We start from the raw sequence: 26939 nt of genomic DNA on the forward strand, positions 1-26939 counted from the left end.
CCTTCCAACATGATCAATACAGAAAGAACCTTCCTACATTATCAGGTCAGAGCCTCATTCCTACATTATCAGATTAGAAAAACCCTCCTATATTATCAGTGCAATAATCTCTGCATCTGTTCTGGTACTATCCATATAGTATATATATCCCACCATCGATAGACCAACTCAGAGGGGATTCTGTCAGCTACGTAGAGATCAGCAGGGTTATCTTAATGAGATCTGTACAACCCTCAGGACCACGTAGAAATGTGTGTGTCTGTGTGCATGCGCGCATGTGTGCACGTGTTTGTGTGTGTACATAGGCGCGTGTGCATGTGTGTGTTTAGGTCACATGACCTCAACAAAAAAATTCTGGGTTGTTTGGTAGATGTACTCTTAAGGAGCCTACTGTGTACTCTCAAGGACCTCTTCAGAATTAGACTGGGTCTGGCAGGCAAAACAGACATCTAAACCTGAATCGATTCTAAATAGCGATATGGTTCTAGAAACATAAAGCTCTTTAGTTTCATATCACATCAAAATAATTTCACAAATGCAAAATATACACTTTTTTATTTTTTTATTTTATTTTATCCCCTTTTCTCCCCAATTTTCGTGGTATCCAATCGCTAGTAATTACTATCTTGTCTCATCGCTACAACTCCCGTACGGGCTCGGGAGAGACGAAGGTCGAAAGTCATGCGTCCTCCGAAGCACAACCCAACCAAGCCGCACTGCTTCTTTAACACAGCGCGCCTCCAACCCGGAAGCCAGCCGCACCAATGTGTCGGAGGAAACACCGTGCACCTGGCCCCCTTGGTTAGCACGCACTGCGCCCAGCCCCCCACAGGAGTCGCTGGAGCGCGATGAGACAAGGAAATCCCTACCGGCCAAACCCTCCCTTACCCGGACGACGCTAGCCCAATTGTGCGTCGCCCCACGGACCTCCCGGTCGCGGCCGGCTGTGACAGAGCCTGGGGGCGAACCCAGAGACTCTGGTGGCGCAGTTAGCACTGCGATGCAGTGCTCTAGACCACTGCGCCACCCGGGAGGCCAAAATATACACTTTTACTACACACTGTTTTAAACGATTTTAACACAGTTGCAGCTAATAGTTTTTTTTCAGTGACAACACCTTCTTTCATTACAAACAGGTGTTGGGACTATCTCCGCCAGGCGACCAAAAGAACAAGAGACCCGAACCCTTCGTTCTGACTAGGGGACAATCGCCTCTACTCCCTGGCATTCACCATCATGAATGGGCAGGTTCTGGAGCAGAATACATTATGTTTTGTTGTTTACATCAATTCATATTAAAAATGTATACCTGGTAGGGGTTGGGGGAGTAAAGTGGTTACTTTTCTTCAGCCCCATACCTCAGCTGTATTAATTGGTAGGGCTGCAGTGATTCAAAATGATGGATTGTGCTTATAGCTTTTGTTTATTTGTGTGTTCCTTATTTGCTGTTTATCTTTTGTATGATTTCATTTCGTAGCTGAAATGAATAGCTGAATTTAAAAAAAATGTATATTTACAATTTGTCACGATTGGCCATATGTCAATAATTTCATACTGTAGTAACGTTATGACATTGATTGTTATCGTTAGAAGTGTTTGTACTATTATAAAAACAGCAGATTCTATAGTAGAGACAAGCAATAAAAATCGAAATAATGGTTACCCAGCAATAAAGTAAGATAACCCACAGATTGGTCAAAAATACCTGAATAACAATAACCCAGCAGAAGAGTAAAAAGCAACCCACTGCTGGGACAAAATAACCACATTTTTGGGTAAATCAAGTATCATTCACGTAACCTAACAGTCCTGGGTCAAAATAAACCCGTTTTTATAAATGACCCAAATTGGGTCATTATTGACCCAGCATTTTTTAGATTGTAATGGTTTCATTCAAAGTTTTTATGCAACACCATTTATCCATGGATTAACCCATTATTTACCAAGCCCTTTCCTGAGAATTCTGCCTGCTTGTAAAATTATGGTGAAATCCTCACTCAGAACATTCACAATTCTGAGCTTGCTCGTTGTAGAGGTATAGTAAGGAGTTAAAAATGATTCACTTGCACATTACCCATTTTGTCTCGACAGTACTATCTCACCATGGTTGTCATATTACATACATACTGTACAGTACTGTGCTTCTCTACCTGAAACCCTGCAGTGTAGGTGCAACATTGCGTCACTTAGACAGAAAAACCACTTCAGCTGCTGCTGCCGTGGGCTGTACTATACATACATAACATGTATCATATGATTGACTATTCCTTTTACTTGGGATTGGAGGGAGAGGAGTAGAGACAGAATGGTCCTTCAGAACAGGCTCTTCGCAGAGTGAACTAGCTAACTGACTATCTGACGCCATGAAGTATATACAGTAATAGTTTTGGTTAGAATGAATAGGAAACACAACAGAGTGTATTCTGATCTCGCAAGACACAAAGATGATGTGTACCTACAGTTGAAGTCTGAGGTTTACGTACACCTTAGCCAAAATACATTTAAACTCAACTTTTCACAATGACTGACATTTAATCCTAGTACAAAATGTCCTGTCTTAGGTCATCACCACTTAATTTTAAGAATGTGAAATGTCAGAATAATAGTAGAGCGAATGATTTATTTCAGCTTTTATTTCTTTAATTACATTCCCAGTGGGTCAGAAGTTTACAAACACTCAATTAGTATTTGGTAGTATTGCCTTTAAATTGTCTAACTTGGGTCAAACATTTCGGGTAACCTTTCACAAGCTTCCCACAATAAGGTGAGTGAATTTTGGCCCATTCCTCCTGACAGAGCTGGTGTAACTGAGTCACCTTTGTAGGCCTCCTTGCTCGCAGACGCTTTTTCAGTTCTGCCCACACATTTTCTATAGGATTGAGGTCAGGGCTTTGTGATGGCCACTCCTATACCTTAACTTTATTGTCCTTAAGCCATTTTGACACAACTTTGGAAGTATGCTTGGGGTCATTGTCCATTTGGAAGACCCATTTGCGACCAAGCTTCAACTTCCTGACTGATGTCTTGAGATGTTGCTTCAATATATCCAAATAATTTTCCATCCCCATGATGCCATCTATTTTGTGAAGTGCACCAGTCCCTCCTGCAGCAAAGCAGCCCCAAAACATGATGCTGCCACCCCCGTGCTTCACGGTTGGGATGGTGTTCTTCGGCTTGCAAGAATCCCCCTTTTTCCTCCAAACATAATGATGGTCATTATGGCCAAACAGTTCCATTTTTGTTTCATCAGACCAGAGGACATTTCTCCAGAAGTACGATGTTTGTCCCCATGTGCAGTTGCAAACTGTAGTCTGGCTTTTTTATGGCAATTTTGGAGGAGTGGCTTCTTCCTTGCTGAGCTTTTGTACCTGTTTCCTCCAGCATCTTCACAAGGTCCTTTGCTGTTGTTCTGGGATTTATTTGCACTTTTCGCACAAAAGTACATTTATCTCCAGGAGACAGAACGTGTCACCTTCCTGAGCGGTATGACGGCTGCGTGGACCCATGGTGTTTATACTTGCGTACTATTGTTTGTACAGATGAACGTGGTACCTTCAGGCGTTTGGAAATTGCTCCCAGGGATGAACAAGACTTGTGGAGGTCTACAATTTTTTTTCTTGGCTGATTTCTTTTGATTTTCCCATGATGTCAAGCAAAGAAGCACTGAGTTTGAAGGTAGGCCTTGAAATACATCCACAGGTACACCTCCAATTGACTCAAGTGATGTCAATTAGCCTATCAGAAGCTTCTAATGCCATGACATAATTTTCTGGAATTTTCCAAGCTGTTTAAAGGCACAGTCAACTTAGTGTATGTTTACCTCTGACCAACTGGAGTTGTGATACAGTGAATTATAAATTAAATAATCTGTCTGTGAACAATTGTTGGGAAAATGACTTGTGTCATGCACAAAGTAGATGTCCTAACCGACTTGCCAAAACTATAGTTTGTTAACAAGAAATTTGTGGAGTGGTTGAAAAACGAGTTTTAATGACTCCAACCTAAGTGTATGTAAACTTCCGACTTCAACTGTAGGTGAGGTGACTAGATGTCTAATAAGCTACATATTATATGAATGTCATATATTTGGATATATAATCATCGTGTGGTTTGGCTACATGCTTCAGGTCAGTGTATTCACGACACTCTCCAAGCCTTTCTCATGTGTTGAGGATATATGAAGTGACTGTATCCAGATCAGTTCAGTGTATTCACGACACTCTCCAAGCCTTTCTCATGTGTTGAGGATATATGAAGTGACTGTATCCAGATCAGTTCAGTGTATTCACGACACTCTCCAAGCCTTTCTCACGTGTTGAGGATATATGAAGTGACTGTATCCAGATCAGTTCAGTGTATTCACGACACTCTCCAAGCCTGTCTCACGTGTTGAGGATATATGAAGTGACTGTATCCAGATCAGTTCAGTGTATTCACGACACTCTCCAAGCCTTTCTCATGTGTTGAGGATATATGAAGTGACTGTATCCAGATCTGTTCAGTGCCAGTGATTTTCTAAGTATAGCGATATCATCATCACGCTTCACTCATTTCATCTCATTTCATCTCAAACCAAGACTCCTTTAAGAAGACCTACCCATATGGTATTTTTTACAACGCCTCAAGGCTAACATCTGTACACAGACCACAGACAACACAAACGCATGCACGCACACACACACACACCACACACCACACACACACACACACACACACACACACACACACACACACACAGACACAGACACACACACACACACAGCGGCTGCCTCTGTCAAACAGGGAGAGATTTGTTTAGCGTTTGACCTCTGTCGTTGCCTGCCATCAGAAGGGATGAAGAGCGGGGACAGACATAAAGAGTCTGAGTGTTGAGTTTGTCTCTGGACTGTAAAGGCCAAGTCTGTGGCCTGCGAAGAGGAGTGTGGAGAGTTAAAATGTCTGTTTTTAACAGTCTGTTATTGATGACTAACGAACCATTAGCAACCACATTCCAAGGGTTTTTCATACCATGCTACGGGAGAGATACACACATCCCACTGGGCACAGATGTTAATTCAACGTCTATTCCACGTTTGTTTCACACGTCATTTCATTGAAACGTCATGTAAATTGAAATGACGTGTAAACAACGTTGATTCAACCTGTGTGTGCCCAGTGGGATGCTGACACACACACACACACACACACACACACACACACACACACACACACACACACACACACACACACACACACACACACACACACACACAGGGCAGTATAAACACAGTTACATTGACAATATAAGTTGAATACTTGAATACTGTATCTTTGTAATGTTCCTTGAGCGTTGATCAAACTCACTCTCCTGCTCCATTAGCTTGGCGCATTAACCATTTAACAGCCACTTGCAGCATCACTAACAAACCACTAATCATAGGGCCCAATTCTACATGTAGCACAGAGAGGCTGTAAATGTATTTCTCTCTGTTATGCTCCACCACTTCTCCACTCACTGCTGTAGATGAGGCTCTGCTTAAAAGCATTTACACACACATGCACACACACACTTGCACACACACAATCGTGTGCGCGCCCACGCATGCACACACACAAACAAACAGTTGAGCCGGTCTGTCTGTCCTTTATAGTAACTTACTGTTTAAACCAAAGTTTCTTTGGAATTTACGGTAAGATACTGTACCTTTTTTACAGTAACTTACAGTTAACTGGCTGTCAGTAAGTTATCATAAAAAATAAAATATATATATATATATTTTTTTACAGTGGGCTAAAAGCAATCTGGTTCCTCATATGTCCTATGAAAGCAGGCTTTTCCCCCCATTTTCTAGACTAGAGGAACATGTTAAAAGCCCAGTGCAGTCAATGTACAACAGCTGAGGAAACTAACACCTTTGAAGTGTGAAAACATTTGATCAGTATTATTTCCTGATAGTTGCTGGTTAAAAATACAATTTACACAGGACCTTCTAATCAGCAGGTTTGCATGGTTTCAGCTTTCCGTGGTGACGTCACCATGTTGCAAATTGGTTAATACACCAGTAAGAAAGAAAGCCTCTCTGCCAATTCATGGGTTGCATGTTGCGTCACGATTTTGTCTTGAGCGTTTGTTTTAGGACGGATGCCCAACTGAGCATTCAACTCAATGCATCCTCATTGAAAGCTGATGAAGGGCTGATCTAAAAAGTGCATTACTGTGGCTGCAGTAAAATGTTAGCTAGCTAAGATTGAGGGAAGACCTCCAGATTTTAACGAGCTAACATTTGCAATGCGAGCTGTTTTTGACTAACTTTGCTGAAGTAAATTTGACAACATGATGATGGCAAAGTTGTTTCCTACTAAATATGACCAATTTATCAATGTCATGGTATTCCCAAGCCCCTTGTAATTTAGAAGACACAGTCATTAGCCCCGGGTTCAAAGTCATTAGCTCCCGTTCTACTTTTGAGCACCAATATGGCGGCGGCGGCTGTAGAACGTTGATAACAATAGCAACGACGCAACAAGGTGACGGAGGTGCCACCATGAAGAACAGCTAAGCTGTGTTCGAATATACTCCCATAATGCAATTCTTTAGGAAATGGGCGTGGCTTCACATTGTTTTCAGATTTAAAGTCAATAATGTCCAACGAGAGCGGATATAAATTCATTGCCTTAACTAATTATGGCAAATGTTAAGAAAATGTTAAGCAATGTAATAAAGTAATGACTTTTCAAATAAGTTAACTTGCACGTTATGTTGGCTGGTATGTACCGATATGTTAGCTAGCTACACTAATACATCAAACTTGCCAGTATATTAACTATATGCTATCTATCTAACTACCCAACGTTTATTGACTTGATTATTCACGTCATTCTTAGCTAAGTGGTATAGTTGTTGTGAGTTCTCAATGGACATTCGGGTACTTTCGTAAATTCGCTCTGGCCATCTACTCCGATTTCAGAGCTCAGTCTCATATCTGTGTACCAGAGTGCAGAATAACTGATGAATTTACGAACGGTCAACACCCGTTGAATACGGCCGGTGTCAGTAAACATCTGCAAAAAAAGCATAATTAAATTGTTGGCAGCAGCACAGCTACAGTCACCAACGCTCTGGATAACATGAACACTGCCTAACCAGCTCTGCTAGGGGGAGTAAAATGGTCAGAGTGAGGTGTTCTCTCATTATGTGTCTAGAAGTAGCTAGACAGTTAGCTCGGGTGCTTGACTGCCGTTGTGAGGTCAGAGGTCAGAATGTTCGGATCAACCCCACACCTCCACCAGAGGGTCCAGTGTGTGCTCTGAACGCTCCCGAAGTGAAACGCTCTGAATGTACAAACGGACACCCGAAGTCGTAAAATGTCTAGCTAGACTCAACTGAAAGGACACAGTTTGTTTACAGTATATTCATATTATATAGTATGTAGCTTATACTCATTAAGTGTGTAGTATACAGTATGTTAGTATGGGAATTCGAACACAGCTCTAGTTTTTAGTTTCCCCTCCCCACAGCAAAATTTTGGATAAAAAGTAATTTTTTGCCCATTTTAATGGAAATCTATTACAATAAGGTACTTAATTATTACACAGAAATGATTTGATATTGATATAAAAATGGCTGCATTGGGCCTTTGAAGTCCTTCAGGCTCCCACATCAACCCCAAACATACATAATTGATCACTGGATCCACCCCTGCCTTGTTTGGTTGGATACAGGGACTGAAATATAAAATGTATTCATAGGGTTTTGTGTATTTACATCTCAATATTGAGATGTAAAGTATGAACAAAAATATTTACTTGTACAGCAAATATTTGTATGTAGCTACACATCAATGTTATGATCCCTTTTGGCTTTCTATACGTTGTGTAGCCACTGCCTGTCAGACTTCTAATAGGTTGTGTTGTGTGCCCAATTGTTCTTCAGCTGAAAACGGCTGGGGCAAGGTGTGTTTAATGGGCTTTAATAATGACCGTGTGTGTCCGTGCGTGTGTGTGTGTGTATGTGTGTGTGTTTTTATGGTTTTAAGCCCCTGAGGCATTGCATAACTTAAAGCAGCATTTTACTTGGTTATCTGCCTACACTGAGAGAGAGAAGGATAGAGAGGGAGAGAAAGAGTTAGGGAGAGATGGATAGAGAAAGACAGAGAGCTCAGACCTGGAACAGAGTAACCAATGAAAGACAGAGAGCTCAGACCTGGATCAGAGTAACCAATGAAAGACAGAGAGCTCAGACCTGGATCAGAGTAACCAATGAAAGACAGAGAGCTCAGACCTGGATCAGAGTAACCAATGAAAGACGGGAAGGGAGAACCTCATCATAACGGAGCTTGAGGTATAAAAAAAACCTCCCAGGGCCGGGCCACACTGAAGGCCTAACGGTGACACAGCAATTGGCAGTCGCTAGCAGATATTTATGACATGGCTGGCATGGTCTTGACAGGGCATCAGTCCTTTACATCTGACCAAGGTCCCTGACCACAACGTCATTGTGACTGATGACAGAGTGCTATTTTGGCGCGGTGGGCTGGGATGTAGGTCTTCGGTTTGGTCTTATCTGGGTATAAATCCTTAACACACACTCACAGGTTACCCAGAGGTGGTAGGTAATGACCTTAGCCAGCTGACCAAAAGGTCACCATGTTAAAAGGTCCCTTGAATAACGGTTGTTCCCTAAAGTTGTTCCCTAAAGGGTGTCTTTTGTGTTTCACCTATAACACACACACACACACACACACACACACACACACACACACACACACACACACACACACACACACACACACACACACACACACACACACACACACAGGTTATCCAATGACACAGTAGTACAATATGAGTCATTGCACAATAACCCACACCAGAGATGATATATACAACTACAGTAGCCATACTTATGAAACATTTATCAGTCTCTCCCTCCATCTCTCCCTATTCCATCTCCTCATCCCTCCCTAGTGGTGTTTATCCTCTCTCTGCCTCTATTTCTACTTGACCAGTATTCAGGCTTCAGCTCTAGTATATCTATTTGTACATCTGCCGACCTGTTTTCACCGAGTTTTCCCATCATGGCTCACAGGTGCTCGCAGTGGGTCGTTGGTAGAGCACAAGTAATAAGAGTTTGTTCAAACATGCATCAGGAATATCATACAGAAATCTGAAAGGGCATAAAAAACGTTTTTTTATAAACATCAATGTCTGATATTCAATAGGTGATCAGTGGGTGTGGCCATGGGCTGATAGTGAGTGAGTTCATCCTGGATGCCCAGTAGAGAAGCTCTCATCAGCGGATCCGATCTGGCTGCTAAAAGACTCGTACAGACTCATACCGGTACACATGACTTCACCCACTGATGGCTGTGATAAGGAAGCGGAGCAGGATTAGGGGTGTGTGTGTGTGTGTGGTGTGGTGTGTGTGTGTGTGTGTGTGTGTGTGTGTGTGTGTGTGTGTGTGTGTGTGTGTGTGTGTGTGTGTGTGTGTGTGTGTGTGTGTGTGTGTGTGTGTGTGTGTGTGTGTGTGTGTGTGTGTGTGTGTGTGTGTGTGTGTGTGTGTGTGTGTGTGTGTGTGTGTGTGTGTGTGTGTGTGTGTGTGTGTGTGTGTGTGTGTGCGTGTGCGTGTGTGTGTGACCCCCAGACAGGCTACACAGTCTCACTTTGGGCGAATTAGCAACGCCAGGCTTCTGCTCTCTCCTGCTTGCCCTCTCCCACTCTTCTTTCTCTTTCCCTGCTCCTCTCCTCTCCTCCACCTTCTCCATCTCTCCTTCTTTCTGTTTGTTACCCAGTGCATCCTGCTATTTACACCGTAACTTAATGACATACTGTACAGCCTTCCCCATCTGCTTGGCTAGGTCGCCTGAGGAGACGCTCGTCAACCTCGCATTCTGCTCGCAGCGCTTGGCCTACATCGCTTACACACATAAACACACACACATTGGAGACTGACGAGACAAGAGCACTAGCGCCCATGACAACCTAGCTTGGTTGCTAACCATAAGAGCCACTGTAATCATCACTTCTAGGAACCATTACCTATTTGCAAAACAGACACACACACACACGTACGCACGCAACAGACACAAACAGAGACACAAACACTCACACAAATGCGGTCGGCCCACTTATGCAGATGGTAAATTACAAAGCAGTACGTGGTGACACATATATCAGGAAAGGGGAAATGAGGTGGCTCACAGGGATAATAGGAAGACATAGTAATAAGCCTCCACAGTGGAATCATTCAAAACACTGCATATTACAACACACACACACACACAGACTGCCTTTTTTCATGATGCACTGCAGACCAGGGTTCAAATACTATTTGAAATCTTTCCATACTTTTAGTGTTTGGTTGAGTCAGACGGAAGTGCCAGGCAGGTGGGCTTTGCAGCTTGGCGACTATTCTATTGGTTCCACGGCGCCAGGCGAGCTCAATCAAGCCCAGCTAAAGTGAGTGAAATGATTTCAAATAGTATTTGAACCCAGATCATGTATGCTTATGGGGTTTTATGTCGGTTATTGGGGGATTGCAAACAGGAATGATTGTGTTCCTCAGCATCAGAGTTATATTCTGGGTTATCCATGGCAATAGATATGACTATTGGGAGATCTGAGTGCAGATCGAATTCACTCTTCTTACCAGTCATGGTTTTTGTTGACATGACTACACCACTGTGTTAGACTCATTTGCCGGTGCTAACATTTGTAGAACAGTAGCGTTTTGGTAGACAACATTTCTTACCTCTCGATATGTTGGGTTCTACAATCTTAAAGGCCTCTTGAAGGGGGTAGAACATGGGATGCGCCGAGGAAGGCGCAGAGTACCCGTCAATTGGCTACTTTGTGGTGGCTACTTTGAAGTATCTCAACTATAAAATATGTATTTGATTTGTTTAACACTTGTTTGGTTACTACATGATTCCATATGTGTTATTTCATAGTTTCGATCTCTTTACTATTATTCTACAATGTAGAAAATTGTAAAAATAAAGAAAAACCCTTGAATGAGTAGGTGTGTCCAAACTTTTAACTGGTACTGTATATTCAAACATCCGAAATCGACGGCTGTTTCTAGTGACCAGGCTGAGAAAAATAGTGCACCAGAAATATGCTTCCTGATCCTGCAGGAAAACGAATAAAGTGATTATCTATTTTGTTTCTTAAAACAATAGAGCTTACTGTGTATAACAAGCCCAAAAGATTATTGCCTTTATCAAAAGGATTACAATTTTATGCCACATAACGTTTCTGTACATAAAAATCCACCATTTTGTTTTGCCATTTGTCATTGCTTTCACAACAAAGGAAGCATTCACAATGCACATCCATATTTTAGCATCCTCCTGTTTTCCATAGCACTGTAGGATGTTGCCTTTAATCCTACACACACACACACACACACACACACACATACACACACACGGAGAGAAGTGCGCGCACACAGAGACGCACACTCACACACCTACAGGTTAAATTAGCTTTAATTAGGACTGTGGAGCTGTATACTCTCAGTCCTGTGGATTCTGCTACTGCATATAGCTGAGACAGAGACAGAGACAGAGACAGAGACAGAGACAGAGACAGAGACGCTGGAGGTTTGGAGCCCCTCCAAAAAATACCCTAACCCTACATCACTATACCAGTGGTATACATACAGCAAGGCAATCTATATGCAAAACATTTAGCGCGGCTAAGAGTTAAGTCTATAGAGCAGCCGAGATTCATAGGTTGCACAGTGATATAGAGACGGAGCAACTTACAACATTACTTTATAAACACGTTATAGAGCACAATACATTATGGTGGGGAGAAGGGAAGGATTAGCATCTAGTGGCGACTTCCCCTGAAATAGTGGCATCATCAACTAGGGACATTAGGTCTGAATTACAGCATCGATCTACAGTAACAAGGCAGATGACAGTGTACTCTGGTCTGGAGCAACAGGGAACCTGACATGATTTGTGGCACGGCCGTCCCATCCCCATCCATCCCTTCACACCAGACAGCCATGGCAATAAAAGTGCTGCATTTACAGCACTACTCTAATAACCAATTGCTTTGGCCTTTGGCAAATAGCTGCAAAGTCAATTTGAACACAGTGCTCTGTGGCTGTGGGTTCATGCCTTGCTTTACACATGCGGTCGCATTGTAAGCAAAAGTGCGATAAAGTAACACACACACACATGCACACACATGCGCACGCACACACACACACACACTAAAGACTCACTCTAAAGACTCAGCTTCCCTCTTTCGTAGTAATTTCATGCAGTTTCATGACTTTGCTTCAAAGAGAGCACAGCTGTGTCATTGGATGAAGTCTTTAATCTATTCAGTCAGCGCATCTGTACTCTCAGCCATACACCACGTCATTAGAGGCCTGCCAGTGTGTGTGTGTGCGTGCGTGCGTGCGCGCGTGCGTTTCTGAGCTGCTCAGAATAAACTGACTTACTGGCACGTATGCACAGTAGTGGTGCTTGTTTTGCAAAATCGACTGTTTTGCTTGTACATGCCTCTCTAGAGTACCAGGGTGGATGTATCTCTGTGTGTGCTAGACACATAAATATGTTAGCTACAGTACAGCTCCCTTCCCATGTGTCTTCAGTAGCTATTGACTGCATTTTAAATGTCCATCATTAACTAATTAACCATCTCCTCTCCTGTCCATCTAAAGACCCCCCCCCTCCCCCCCTCCACACACACACACACACACACACACACACACACACACACACACACACACACACACACACACACGGTCATGTATGTGATGGTTAGGAGGACAGAACACCCTGCATTTAGACTAGCTAGAGCTCCATGTGAGGGATGCTGTAGCTGAAACAGAGGATGCAGCATCTCTCATACCCTCAGAGCACAGAGAGGGAGGGGAGAGAGAGAGGGAGAGCGAGCGAGCGCACGGGAAGAGGAGAGACAAAAGGATAGAGGGCAGAGAGCGAGCAGCGGGAGGAGAAAGAGGAAAGAGAGAGCAGGGAGTGTTTATAGGGGAAGAATTCCTTGGTCTCAATGAAGTGTTGTGAGAGACAGTGTCATTGGTATGCTAACAAATGCAAGTCATCCTATCTTCATGCCTTGAGTCCACTGACACTAGTAGCGACATACTTGGAGTGATAACCTTCAGCTAACCTAATGCTATGATGACACAGCTAGCACTAAACACAGATGTCTCCAAACATCACCAGCGACTAAGCCTAAATAGAACCCTATAAACCAGCGGTCGACAAATCTTAGGATATATATCAGGAGACCCACAAGAACAGTAGCCAATGATCTGAGACCAGAGAGACCAGATAGAGAGACCCAAACCTTTCTCATAACCAGGAGATCCCAACACCAGACACCAAACCTAGAACAAAGAGATCCCAACACCAGCTAATTACATGTAAAAAATCTGCCAAACAACCAGTAGGCTTACATGAAGGAAAACCAATGAATTCAACATTTTGACACGGCGGCCAGGGCCATAAAGGTTGTAGCTTACCATTTAGACGAGTTGCAGCCTCCTCCATGCTGTGTTGAACCTCATGAGAAGTTTATTTTCCCATTCTCCTTCCTGGCTAAATTTACTTGTCAGGTCCCTCTCAAATGCCAGCTGGACAAGCTGGGCTTTTTGTTGATGTAACATGCTGCGTCTGTGGCCACTGAATACGTGGAGAAGGAATTTTCGCTCTTTGCTGTAGATGTCCCAAATGTTAATCCAAATCTATTTTTCAGTGCCAACAGCAGAGTTGGCATTGCTGACAAAGGCCTTTAAGACCACTGAGTGGAAGTCCATTTGTTGTTGCTGGCTGTGGTTGCGATTTCATTTAGCAAGAACCAATCAACTCTGCTTCCACTGATTCAGTTTTGGTTAGGTCCAACACGTCGTCAGGTGCTAGTTACTGGGGTAACGAAGGTGCAGGTGCTTGTTGTGAAATTGCCCTTGTGCTTCTCGATCTTGTTGATCAGCAGGCAGTATGGGGATGAGTGGGTATTACATTTGGTGCTAGGCTCCTCAACCTTGGTGGTCGGGACAACAGGCTACTCGGTGAACCCGGCGTCGCACCGAACATGGTGGTCTGCCATTTTGTTGCTCTTGGCAGTGCCCAGACATTTTCGGATATCCATGCTGATTAGCCAGCTATAATTATTTAGCTCGTCGCTATCAAAATGTAACGATGCTAGTAGCTACTAGCTAGCTCATAATTAGCTCTAGCTGTCTGGAAAAGGGAATAACTTTTTTCCCTCTCCGTGAGAAAAAAAATTGTCAATTTGACCCCGCCCTGGGTGGGATCCTATGAGCTTTTCTAACCAAGGTAATGAAGGCGGTACCTTATGACACTGCATGGCTAGGTGCCAAATCAGAATGCATTTTAGGATTGTAACTACTAAATATTACATTATTACATCCCCCCCCCTCCCCCTCCTCAGATCATGAGTGCACACCTGGCATAGCCTCTGTCCCAGTCTGCGCCACTGGCAGGCCAGACAATGCTACATTGGCAAAACCGGGCATTGTAATTCATATACCATTTATTATGGGGAAACAAAGCTGGGGGGGGCACAAATTATATCTGGGGGGTCCATGCCCCATAGAGCTGTCTCTGACACTCCATAGAGCTGTCTCTGGATCCCAACACCAGCCAACAACAACCCCAAACTTAGAACCAAGAGATCAGACAACACCAGACCCCAAACCTAGAACCAAGAGATCCCATCACCACCAACACCAGACCTCATACCTAGAACCAAGAGATCCCAACACCACCAACACCAGACCTCATACCTAGAAACAAGAGATCCCAACACCACCAACACCAGACCTCATACCTAGAACCAAGAGATCCCAACACCACCAACACCAGACCTCATACCTAGAACCAAGAGACCCCAACACCACCAACACCAGGCCCCAAACCTAGAACCAAGAGACCCCAACACCACCAACGCCAGACCTCATACCTAGAACCAATAGATCCCAACATCAGTCAAAACCAGACCTCAAACCTAGAACAATTTTCAGAAGTTGCTTTCATTTCAGCTAATCAAATTTTTAAACATTTCAACTGTATTAAAATATTCATTTTGTCAACAACAAAAAATAAACACCATCCCCCCAAAAATTGCTTTCTTTTTTTTCTTGTAATGTACAGTACCAGTCAAAAGTTTGGACACACCTACTCATTCAAGGGTTTTTCTTTATTTTGACTATTTTCTACATTGTAGAATAAAAGTGAAGACATCACAACTATGAAATAACATATATGGAATCATGTAGTAACCAAAAAAGGGTTAAACAAATATTTTAGATATTAGATTCTTCAAAGTAGCCACCCTTTGCCTTGATGACAGATTTGCACACTCTTGGCATTCTCTCAACCAGTTTCACCTGGAATGCTTTTCCAACAGTCTTGAAGGAGTTCCCACATATGCTGAGCACTTATGGGCTGCTTTTCCTTCACTCTGTGGTCCAACTCAGCCCAAACCATCACAATTGGGTTGAGGTCGGGTGATTATGGAGGCCAGGTCATCTGATGCAGCACTCCATCACTCTCCCTCTTGGTCAAATAGCCCAAACACAGCCTGAAGGTGTGTTGCGTCATTGTCCTGTTGAAAAATCAATGATAGTCCCACATGCGCAAACCAGATGGGATGGCGTATCGCTGCAGAATGCTGTGGTGGCCATGCTGGTTAAGTGTGCCTTGAATTCTAAATAAATCACTGACAGTGTCACCAGCAAAACACACCCCAAACCATCAAACCTCCTCCTCCATGCTTCAACGTTGGGAACCACACATACAGAGATCATCCGTTCGCCAACTCTGTATCTCACAAAGACACGGCGGTTGGAACCAAAAATCTCAAATTTGGACCCATCAGACCAAAGGACAGATTTCCACTGGTCTAATGTCCATTGCTCGTGTTTCTTGGCCCAAGCAATTCTCTTATTCTTATTGGTGTCATTTAGTAGTGGTTTCATTGCAGCAATTCGACCATGAAGCCCTGATTCACACAGTCTCCTCTGAACAGTTGATGTTGAGATGTGTCAGTTACTTGAACTCTGTGAAGCATTTATTTGGGCTGCAATCTAGCTTTAATGGACTCATGCTCTGCAGCAGAGGTAACTCTGGGTCTTCCTTTCCTGTGGAGGTCCTCATGAGAGCCAGTTTCATCATAGTGCTTGATGGTTATTGTGACTGCATTTGAAGAAACTTTGAAAGTTCTTGAAATTCTCCAGGATTGACTGACCTAGATGACTTAAAGTAATAATTTACTGTTGTTTCTCTTTGCTTATTTGAGTTGTTATTGCCATAATATGGACTTGGTTTTTTACCAAATAGGGCTATCTACTGTATAGCACCCCTACCTTGTCCCAACACAACTGATTGGCTCAAACGCATTAAGAAGGAAAGAAATTCCACAAATGAACTTTTAACAAGGCACACCTGTTAATTGAAATACATTCCAGGTGACTACCTCATGAAGCTGGTTGAGAGAATTCCAAGAGTGTGCAAAGCTGTCGTCAAGGCAAAGATTCTTCTACTTTGAAGAATCTCAAATATAAAATATATTTTGATTTGTTTTACATGATTCCATATGTGTTATTTCATCGTTTTGATGTGTTCACTATTATTATACAATGTATAACTTTTAAATAAAGAAAAACCCTGTAATGAGTAGGTGTGTCCATACTTTTGACTGGTACTGTAAGTGTTGAGATGATGCGTTAAACCCCAGACAAAGCTACTAGCTAGCTTGTATTCCTTTGAGCCCATTTCAGCCATTACCGAGGTGTGTTTGACAGGTCATTTCAAACATTTCCGGAAAAAACGTCAGGCACAAGCAAGAGTATGAAATTGTTGCTGGAGTCAAATGAAAGCAATCGATTCAGCCAGATTTAAGTGACAAGTTGATTTTGAACCCTTCAAACACAGGAAATAAATGCCTCAATAAGACAGATCCTCAGGTGGGCGGGGCATGCGAGTTGCTAAATCCACAGCAAACTGTCGTCAAGGTTGACGTGGGAAGGATCTCTAGGATTGTCACGCTGGCTCCTGATATCAGGGTCTGTCTGCTAAAGCCTCTCTAATCTCTGTGCATTGTTCTTTGTTAACAATCGTCGTTTGTGATCGCACGTCAGCTGACACTTGAACAGCGATCCTGTTTTGCTGGGGATTGCATAATGATCATAGAAGAGAATACCATCTATTCCATTCAGACTCGGAATGAAGACCCTGTTGAAAAGAACACGTTGCATGTTAATCGTAGCACGCATGAATCAACGTATGTAACATTGTATAACTAACTATATCAAAGCGGAAAGCCATCCATTCCATTCAGTATAATTAGCTTAGCATGCTGAAGGCTATCTGTCTTGTGTCATGCTGACCAGATCGATTTTTAACTAATGAATGACTCATATATGATTGGAATTCTCGACTCTTGCGTATGTCGGCCGACACGTGGCCAACTAGCCTGTCATTTTGAGATGCCGCCAATGTTTGGGATGCTATTTTGAACAAATGTGTGGCTTTTCATGAAGCCTCGTGTTTCCGTAACATTAGCACCAAACCAGATGTTTCCTAAGAGGATGAGTGCAGTGTGACAGGGGCTGTAGGGTTGTCAGTGAGGTCAGGGTAAGGGATATGGTTGGCTTTGAATACTACTGTCACAGCCTGGGTCATATAAGGTCAGTATCCACTGGGCACATGCTGGTTGACTCAACATTGTTTTCACGTAATTTCAATGAAATGATGTTGAGCCAACGTGGAATAGATGTCGAATTAACGACTGTGCCCACTGCTTAGTAGTGCGTAGTAGGTTTGTTGCAAAGCCCACATCCTCATTTGGACCATGTTGTAAAGATGAAGCATTGGTGACGTTACGGTATTACAGAGTGGTAGTAGACTGCATCGTCAGTCTCTTCCAAGTATCTCTTCATGTCAAGAACAGGGCGAGATCAACACGACTGAGCTGTAGGGACACAACAAATATTTCACTTCACTGGCCTCAAATTGGATCTCAGATCAGTGTAAAATACAACACAAGACTTTATTGACCAGACAAGCCAACTGTGTGCCTGCCGCGTGTATACTGATCGGAGAGTTTTAGACATTTTTATCCTGTTCTCTATCATGGTATGGGGAGAGGAGGAGAGGATGGAGGAGGAGGAGGAGGAGGAGGAGGAGGAGGAGGAGGAGGAGGAGGAGGAGAAGGGGATGACTGAATGTTCTAGGGCACTGATGTCAACCTCCGTCTCTCCAGAGAATTGCTTGCTGCTTTTCAGTCCAACTCATTTCCCCTACTTAATTGGCCGATTGGGCTATGTATTCCATTTCTCCAATATACACCATTATTTGGGGATTTTTCTTGGAACTAGTACAATGTGAAACGGAATATAAACTGTTTGTCCAAATGTATTAGCTTTGAGTTAAGCTGACTCAATGATGGCGTTGCAACGATACAAGTGGTCACCCATGCCATACTTCAGTTCTCTAATTAATGAGTCACTTTAAATCTTCAAGATCGCAGGACATACATTTGTGTTTCATGTTGTTGTAAACGCTCATGGAGTTCAGTTTGTACAGACAGCTATGTGGGTGTAATACATCTTGAACTGGAATTGTTCTGATGTTACAGGCAATATTATATAAAATACCTGTTTGTCTTCAGAGCCTACTCTGCTATGTTCAGACACGATACATTGTGTGAAACAGGTAGGCCCAGACAAGTAACAGGGTGCAAAACGGGATTGTGCATCGCAACAACCTGCATTCGTTATGCACGACCTTGGTGCATCTGGTAAAACATTATCGGAACTTCTATTCCGTAAGTAGGGCCTACAACACAGTGCATATCAAACAACAACATCGCACTGTATTAAACTAGACTAGGTGATAATTCACTCAGTGTTAATGTATTCATTCAAAATCAATGGAGAAAAAGAGAGAGAGAAAAAGAGAGAAAGAGGTGGGTAAAGAGAGATAGAAGGGGAGAAAGAATGAGAGAGAATAAGAGAGACGTGTTCTGTGCCAAAGCAATATCGCCATCATGGAACGCTAAATATTACAGCTATTCACCCAGGATGGTGTTTAGCGGCAGCAGATATAGCATGTCAAGAAGTCAATGGTACCATCTGCTTGCCTGAGGTATATTAGGTATGGAGAGGAAAGGTAGAGAAGTCTCCCAGAGGTGAACAATAGAAACCTCTAATTACGCTGTAAGAATGCCCAGGCATATCTTACAATAGCCTTGTGCAGACCTCCTGGCATTGAGATGTGCATAAGGCTCGGCGTACGATCCTATAGGATCCCTAATCTAATGCTACGCGAGGAGTACGCTTGAAGCTAATTTAAAGAACAGACTTAAATGGGAAATGTATAATATGTATAATAAGACCTTTATGACCAGAGTGTAGTCAAGATGTGCCTTGACTGTGTAGCGAAGTTGGTTCAGGGATCTATTGTATGCTTGTGCATGGCCGGTTCCAGGCATAAGCGACACAATCGGTCGCTTAGGGCACCCGGACACTAGGGGCTCCCGACAAAAAGTAATATATATATATATATATATTATACTGTATATACAGTACCAGTTAAAAGTTTCGACACATCTATTCATTCAAGGGTTTATCTTTAATTTTTACTTTTTTCTACATTGTAGAATAATAGTGAAGACATCAATAATATGAAATAACACATATGGAATCATGTAGTAACCAAAAAAGTGTTAAACAAATCACAATATATTTTAGATTCTTGAAAGTAGCCATTCTTTGCCTTGATGACAGCTTTACACACTCTTGGTATTCTCTCAACCAGCTTCATGAGGTAGTCACCTGGAATGCTTCTCTAACAGTCTTGAAGGAGTTCCCACATACGCTGAGCACTTGTTGGCTGCTATTTTCTCTCTGCGGTCCAACTCATCCCAAACCATCTCAACTGGGTTGAGATTGGGTGATTGCGGAGGCCAGGTCATCTGATGCAGCACTCCATCACTCTCCTTCTTTGTCAAACAGAACTTACACAGCCTGGAGGTCTGTTTGGGGTCATTGTTCTGTTGAAAAACAAATGATAGTCCCACTAAGCGCAAACCAGGTGGAATGCTGTATCGCTACAGAATGCTGTGATGCTGGGTGTGCCTTGAATTCTAAATAAATCACAGACAGTGTCACCAGCAAAGCACACCCACACCATCACACGTCCTCCTCCATGCTTCACGGTGGGAACCACACATGCGGAGATCATCCATTCACCTACTCTGCATCTCACAAAGACACGGCGGTTGGAACCAAAAATCTCAAATTTGGACTCATCAGACCAAAGGACAGATTTCCACCGGTCTACTGCCTATTGCTCGTGTTTCTTGGCCCAAGCAAGTCTCTTCTTATTATTGGTGTCCTTTAGTAGTGGTTTCCTTTCAGCAATTAGACCATGAAGGGCTGATTCATGCAGTCCCCTCTGAACAGTTGATGTTGAGATGTGTCTGTTGCTTGAACTCTGTGAAATATTTATTTGGGCTGCAATCTGAGGTGCAGTTAATGGCTGATTTCTGAGGCTGGTAACTCTAATGAACTTATCCTCTGCAGCAGATGTAACTCTGTGTCTTCCTTTCCTGTGGCGGTCCTCATTAGGGCCAGTTTCATCATAGCGCTTGCTGGGTTTTGCGACTAAACTTGAAGAAACTTTAAAAGTTCTTGAAATGTTCCGGATTGACTGACCTTCATGTCTTAAAGTAATGATGGACTGTCATTACTCTTTGCTTATTTGAGTTCTTGCCATAATATGGACTTGGCCTTTTACCAAATAGGGCTACCTTCTGTATACCACCCCTACCTTGTCACAACACAGCTGATTGGCTCAAATGCATTAAGATGGAAAGAAATTCTACAAATTAACCTTTAACAAGGCACACCTATTAATTGAAATGCATTCCAGGTGACTACCTCATGAAGCTGGTTGAGAGAATGTCAAGAATGTGCAAAGCTGTCATCAAGGCAAAGGGTGGCTACTTTGAAGAATCTCAACTATAAAATATATTTTGATTTGTTTAACACTTTTTTGGTTACTACATGATTCCATATGTGTTATTTCATAGTTTTGATGTGTTCACTACTATTTTACAATGTAGAAAATAGTTCAAATAAAGAAAAACCCTTGAATGAGTAGGTGTGTCCAAACTTTTGACTGGTACTGTATATACATATATACACACACACACTACATGACCAAAAGTATGTGGGCACCTGCTCGTCAAACATCTCAACTTAAAATCATGGGCATTAATATGGAGTTGGTCCCCCCTTTGCTCCTATAACAGCCTCCACTCTTCTGGGAAGGCTTTCCACTAAATGTTGGGACATTGATGCCGGGACTTGCTTCCATTCAGCCACAAGAGCATTGATGAGGTTGGGTACTGATGTTAGGTGATTAGGCCTGGCTCGCAGTCGGTGTTCGAATTCATCCCAAAGGTGTTTGATGGGGTTGAGGTCAGGGCTCTGTGCACGCCAGTTATGTTCTACTTTGAAGAATCGAAACTATATAAAATATATTTTGATTTGTTTCACACTTTTTTCTACAATGTAGAAAATAGTAAAAATAAAGAAAAACTCATGAATCAGTAGGTGTGTGCAAACTTTTGACTGGTACTCTATATATATATATATATATATATGTATATATACACTGAGTATACAAAACATTAAGGACACCTGCCCATTCCATAACAAAGATTGACCAGGTGAATCCAGGTGAAAGCAATGTTGCCTTATTGATGTCACTTGTTAAATCCACTTCAATCAGTGTAGATGAAGGGGAGGAGACAGGTTAAAGAAGGATTTTGAAGCCTTGAGACAATTAAGACATGAATTGTGTGTGTGTGCCATTCAGAGGATGAATGGAAAGACAAAACGTTTAAGTGCCTTTGAACAGGGTATTGTATTAGGCGCTGGTTTGTGTCAAGAACTGCAGCGCTGCTGGGTTTTTCATACTCAATAGTTTCCTGTCTGTATCAAGAATGTTCCACCACCCAAAGGACATCCAGTCAACTTCACACAACTGTGGGAAGCATTGGAGTCAACACGGGCCAGCATCCCTGTGGAACACTTTTGACACCTTGTAAAGTCCATGCCCTGAAGAATTAAGGTTGTTCTGAGGGCAAAAGGTGGGGGGGGGGGGGGTTCCTAATGTTTGGTGTATATATTAACCTTTTTTGTTAATGCTTTACTTGACACCACTAACATGTTATGACAAGGTTATAACCATGTCATAATATGTCATAACAGCTGGCATAAATTGTCATAACCTGGAATAATATAGTCATAATCATGTCATGACCCATGTATTTACACCTGTATATTGAGTTATTTTTTATCAAAACCCTCATTAATTCCCAAGCAGTAGATTTTTTGTTTGAAAGTTTGTTTCTTTAGTCCTTTGTTGTTGTAATGAATTATGTTCACAGTCGTGTTTCTGTTTTCTCATCATATTTTAGATAACTTGCAGAACATACACTTTATGACACTGTCATGAAGCGTTATGACATCATAGTCAAATAAGCCAGGCCTATCACGTACATGTCCTTATGTCAGTCATCAGTCATAAAAAGGGTGTCTTGTCCTGCTCCTGAAATCTGCTCCTGCATTCATCCCAGTCATCAGCAACAGAGCATTGGGGCAGGTGCATGTCTGACATCAATTTGTGTGCAATTACAATGACAATTGAATATGGTCCATTTCAGAACATTGTATATAACATAAACATACTGTTGACATGTAGGCTATGGTGTAATAATGGAATGTTTTGCCTTGTGTGGTAGGTTTTGTGGGTTTTGACACTCTTATGTAGGTGTCATAACCAGCCAAAAAGTTATGCAATATATGTCATAACAGGTCTAAATATATGTGTTATGACAGTGTTATGACCATATTATGACAGATTATGACAAGTTATGTCAGCTGTTATGACATATTATGACAACTTCTTTAGGGTAGGGGGCAGTATTTTCACATCCGGATAAAAAGCGTGCCCAGAGTAAACTGCCTGATACTCAGTTCCAGATGCTAGGATATGCATATTATTAGTAGATTTGGATAGAAAACACTCTGACGTTTCTAAAACTGTTTGAATGATGTCTGTGAGTATAACAGAACTCATATGGCAGGCAAAAACCTGAGAAGAAATCCAACCAGGCAGTGGGAAATCTGAGGGTTGTAGTATTTCAACTCTTTGCTTATCCAAGATACAGTGGAAATTGGGTCATATTGCACTTCCTAAGGCTTCCACTAGATGTCAACAGTCTTCAGAACCTTGTTTGAGGCTTCTACTGTGAAGTGGGGGCGAATGAGAGGGGATTGAGTAAGGTCTCTCCCAGAGTGCCATGAGCTGACCACGCGCGTTCACGTGATAGTTAGCTTGAGTTCCATTGCATTTCTGAAGACAAAGGAATTCTCCGGATGGAACATTATTGAAGATTTATGTTAAAAACATCATAAAGATTGATTCTATACATAGTTTGACATGTTTCTACGGACTGTAACGGAACTTTTTGACTTTTCGTCTGGACCTAGTGATCGCGCCTGATGAAGTTGGGATTACTGGGCTAAACGCGTGAACAAAAAGGAGGTATTTGGACATAAATGATGGACTTCATCAAACAAAACAAACATTTATTGTGGAACTGGGATTCCTGGGAGTGCATTCTGATGAAGATCATCAAAGGTAAGTGAATATTTATAATGCTATTTCTGACTTCTGTTGACTACACAACATGGCGGATATCTGCATGGCTTGGTTTTGTGTCTGAGCGCTGTACTCTGATTATTGCATGGTGTGCTTTTTCCGTAAAGTTTAAAAAAAATCTGACACAGCGGTTGCATTAAGCAGAAGTGGATCTAAAATGCCATGCATAACAGTTGTATCTTTTAGCAATGTTTATTATGAGTATTTATGTAAATTGATGTGGCTTTCTGCAAAATCACCGGATGTTTTGGAACTACTGAACATAACGTGCCAATGTAAACTGAGATTTTGTATATAAATATTAACTTTACCGAACAAAACATACATGTATTGTGTAACATGAAGTCCTATGAGTGTCATCTGATGAAGATCATCAAAGGTTAGTGATTAATTTGATCTCTATTTCTGCTTTTTGTGACTCCTCTCTTTGGCTGAAAAAATGGCTGTGTTTTTCTGTGACTTGGCTCTGACCTAACATAATTGTTTGGTGTGCTTTCGTCGTAAAGCCTTTTTGAAATCGGACACTGTGGCTGGATTTACAACAAGTGTATCTTTAAAATGGTGTATAATACATGTATGTTTGAGGAATTTTAATTATGAGATTTCTGTTGTTTGAATTTGGTGCCCTGCACTTTCACTGGATGTTGGTCAGGTAGGACGTTAGCGTCCCACGTACCCTAGAGAGGTTTTAAGACGCTGGGTGTCAAGTAAAGTGTTACCTATTTTTGGAGGGAGCGGGGGAGACTCAGTCGGGGTCTCAACTTACTATTGAGAGTTAGAAAAGTAGAATACACCGGGTGCAATTTGAGTATCAGCAGTTTTTTTCTTCTTATGTCAGTCACTGATAGTCACTCAATTAGCCATGTCAGCTAACTATTTTTAGATGTCATAAGTCATTACAAAATGTGTAGAATTGCAGGAAATTAGCTTTAAAACATAATTTCTTTTCTCTCTGCCCCATGGCAAAAGGAGTAGAATTGCATGAAATGTGTTATAAAATTGCAGCATTTTCTCTCCGCACCATCGCAAAATGTACTGTGATTTTTTTCAATTAAAATGGTCAAAAGTAAACAAAAATAGATTCTTAGCAAAGTAATAATTTTGCTAGGACTGTCTGGGAGTGGTCTGAATGGAGATGGGACTACTGAAAATGTGCTGTTATTGGCAGAGAGGTTTGGAACTCTCTTTCTTATTGGTCTTTTAACAAATTTACCTCATGGTGATGTCACAATGGAAGGCCAAAACTCCAACCCAGCTAAAAAGGCTGAAATTTCAGGCGGCCTTTTCAAACAGCTCTTACACCAAAAGGACATTATCATCATGTTCACAATTTCATAGTATTATTCCAAACTCATAGTAAGGAAATATATATAAAACACAAGAAAATCACGTTTTTGACTGCAAAAAAACTGCAAAATGTCCCATAACACAATTTGCAGACTTACAGGAAATTAACTTTAAAACTAAACATTTTCTCTCCACTGTCAATAATGATTTTCTGTGAGATGGGCCCCCACCCCAACCAAATCTCACATAGGGCCCCCAAAAGGCCTGATGGCTTGTGTGATAAGTAACCTTGCCTGAGACTTGTGTTAGCTCCCAGAGATGATGTCTAGGGCCTGGGCTTTAGCTGAGTAGGTTAACATGGTCTTGAATGTTGCATAGTAAAACAACCTGCCTTACACACCATTACTGTTTCCCTGAAAAATGATAATCACTTCAGTTTCATCTCTGTTTTACTTTTAGATTTGGGCCTAAACTTTAGAGCCCCATTCAGACTAATGGAACAGACCAAGACCCATATTTACAATGTGTTGAGTGCTGATCTAGCTCCCCTCTTATTCATTATGATTTAAAAGGGTAAACTGATCCTAGATCAGCACACCTACTCCTACGCTTTGTGAATACTGGCCTGGACTTTTTTAAATCCTCTGGATGGCTTTCCCAGTGGGTGTTCTTACTGTAGATGGCAAAAAAAAAAGGTGTTTTGATTGATGAAAACACGAGGCGGCGGTCAGTTTAGTTCTTCACTGGATTTCCTATGTAACTGCTATGGAGTACTGCAGAGGCGAGACACAACACCCAGACCAATTGTCTTTTTAAACCTGCCCCTTCTAATCGGCTATCGCTTTAATAGCGATTACACTGGAATTACGCTCACACTTACTCACTCGCACGTTACCAGACGGTTTAGTGATTGAGTAGACTTGAGTGAGGCCTACACCACACATACAAACACATGTACACGCAAACACACTCTATCTCTCTCTTTCTCTTTCTCTCTCTCACACACGCACGCACACACGCACACACACAGTCACACACACACACTCTGAAACAGTAATTCCCTAGGACAAGGAGTGAGTGGCAGAGCAGTAATGCCAGTTCAGGGCAGCAGCAGCACAGCCTGAGGGCATCGCTTGGTATTCAGGCTCCAATAGCCCTCTCATCACTGCCCTCTGATGCTAAGCCCCCAACGCCCAGCCCACTGGCACACACACACACACACACACACACACACACACACACACACACACACACACACACACACACACACACACACACACACACACACACACACACACACACACACACACACACACACACACACACACACACACACACACACACACATGCTCTTTCTCTGTCCAGCTTTTATCTTGCTCTCAAACACATAAACACACACACTTCCCCTCATCAGTGCACTCTGATCCCAATACAACCTCCCCACGACTGAATCATTGGAGCTACAAAGACAGTAGTCTTCTCTGCCACAAATACAGTAGTGTTGAATCAAAGTAGAAGTTGTCTGTCTGCACAGATATAGGATCAGTTTACCCTCCCCCAATTATAATCTTACCCGTGGGGGGGGGGGGGGGGGGGGGGGGGGTCAAATTTGACCGTAAATTGATGTCTAGAGGGAGAGGGAATAACTAGGTTATTGTTAAGTGGAGCTCTCCTCCGGCTGGCTGGCTGGGTAGACAGACATGGTCCATCCACACGTGACATTTGCATTGCGACAGCCCCCTGAGTCATGCAGAACACACACACCAAGTCATAGCACACACACAGAGTCATGCAACACACCCACACACCGAATCATGCCATGCACCCACATACCGAGTCATGACACACGCACACACACACACACACACACACACACACACACACACACACACACACACACACACACACACACACACACACACACACACA

The 26939-nt window shown here is 42.4% G+C and overlaps 1 protein-coding gene across 3 annotated transcripts in view; it reads right to left on the bottom strand.

Moving 5' to 3' along the window:
• LOC129817201 (serine/threonine-protein kinase PAK 5-like) overlaps positions 1-26939 on the bottom strand; it is a 110210-nt gene that overhangs the window by 79365 nt on the left and 3906 nt on the right. The window contains exon 1 of one of the 3 annotated variants that reach the window (XM_055872210.1): positions 13487-14201. The exons of 1 other annotated variant lie outside the window; for it this stretch is intronic. In XM_055872210.1, coding sequence (XP_055728185.1) covers positions 13487-13514 — 28 coding nt within the window. In that variant the 5' untranslated portion in view covers positions 13515-14201. Of the gene's footprint in view, positions 1-13486; positions 14202-26939 lie in introns of those variants that run through there. One more of the 3 variants, XM_055872212.1, reaches the window with a different exon arrangement.

Source organism: Salvelinus fontinalis, chromosome 20 (genome assembly GCF_029448725.1).
Source record: "Salvelinus fontinalis isolate EN_2023a chromosome 20, ASM2944872v1, whole genome shotgun sequence".
NCBI lineage: Eukaryota > Metazoa > Chordata > Actinopteri > Salmoniformes > Salmonidae > Salvelinus > Salvelinus fontinalis.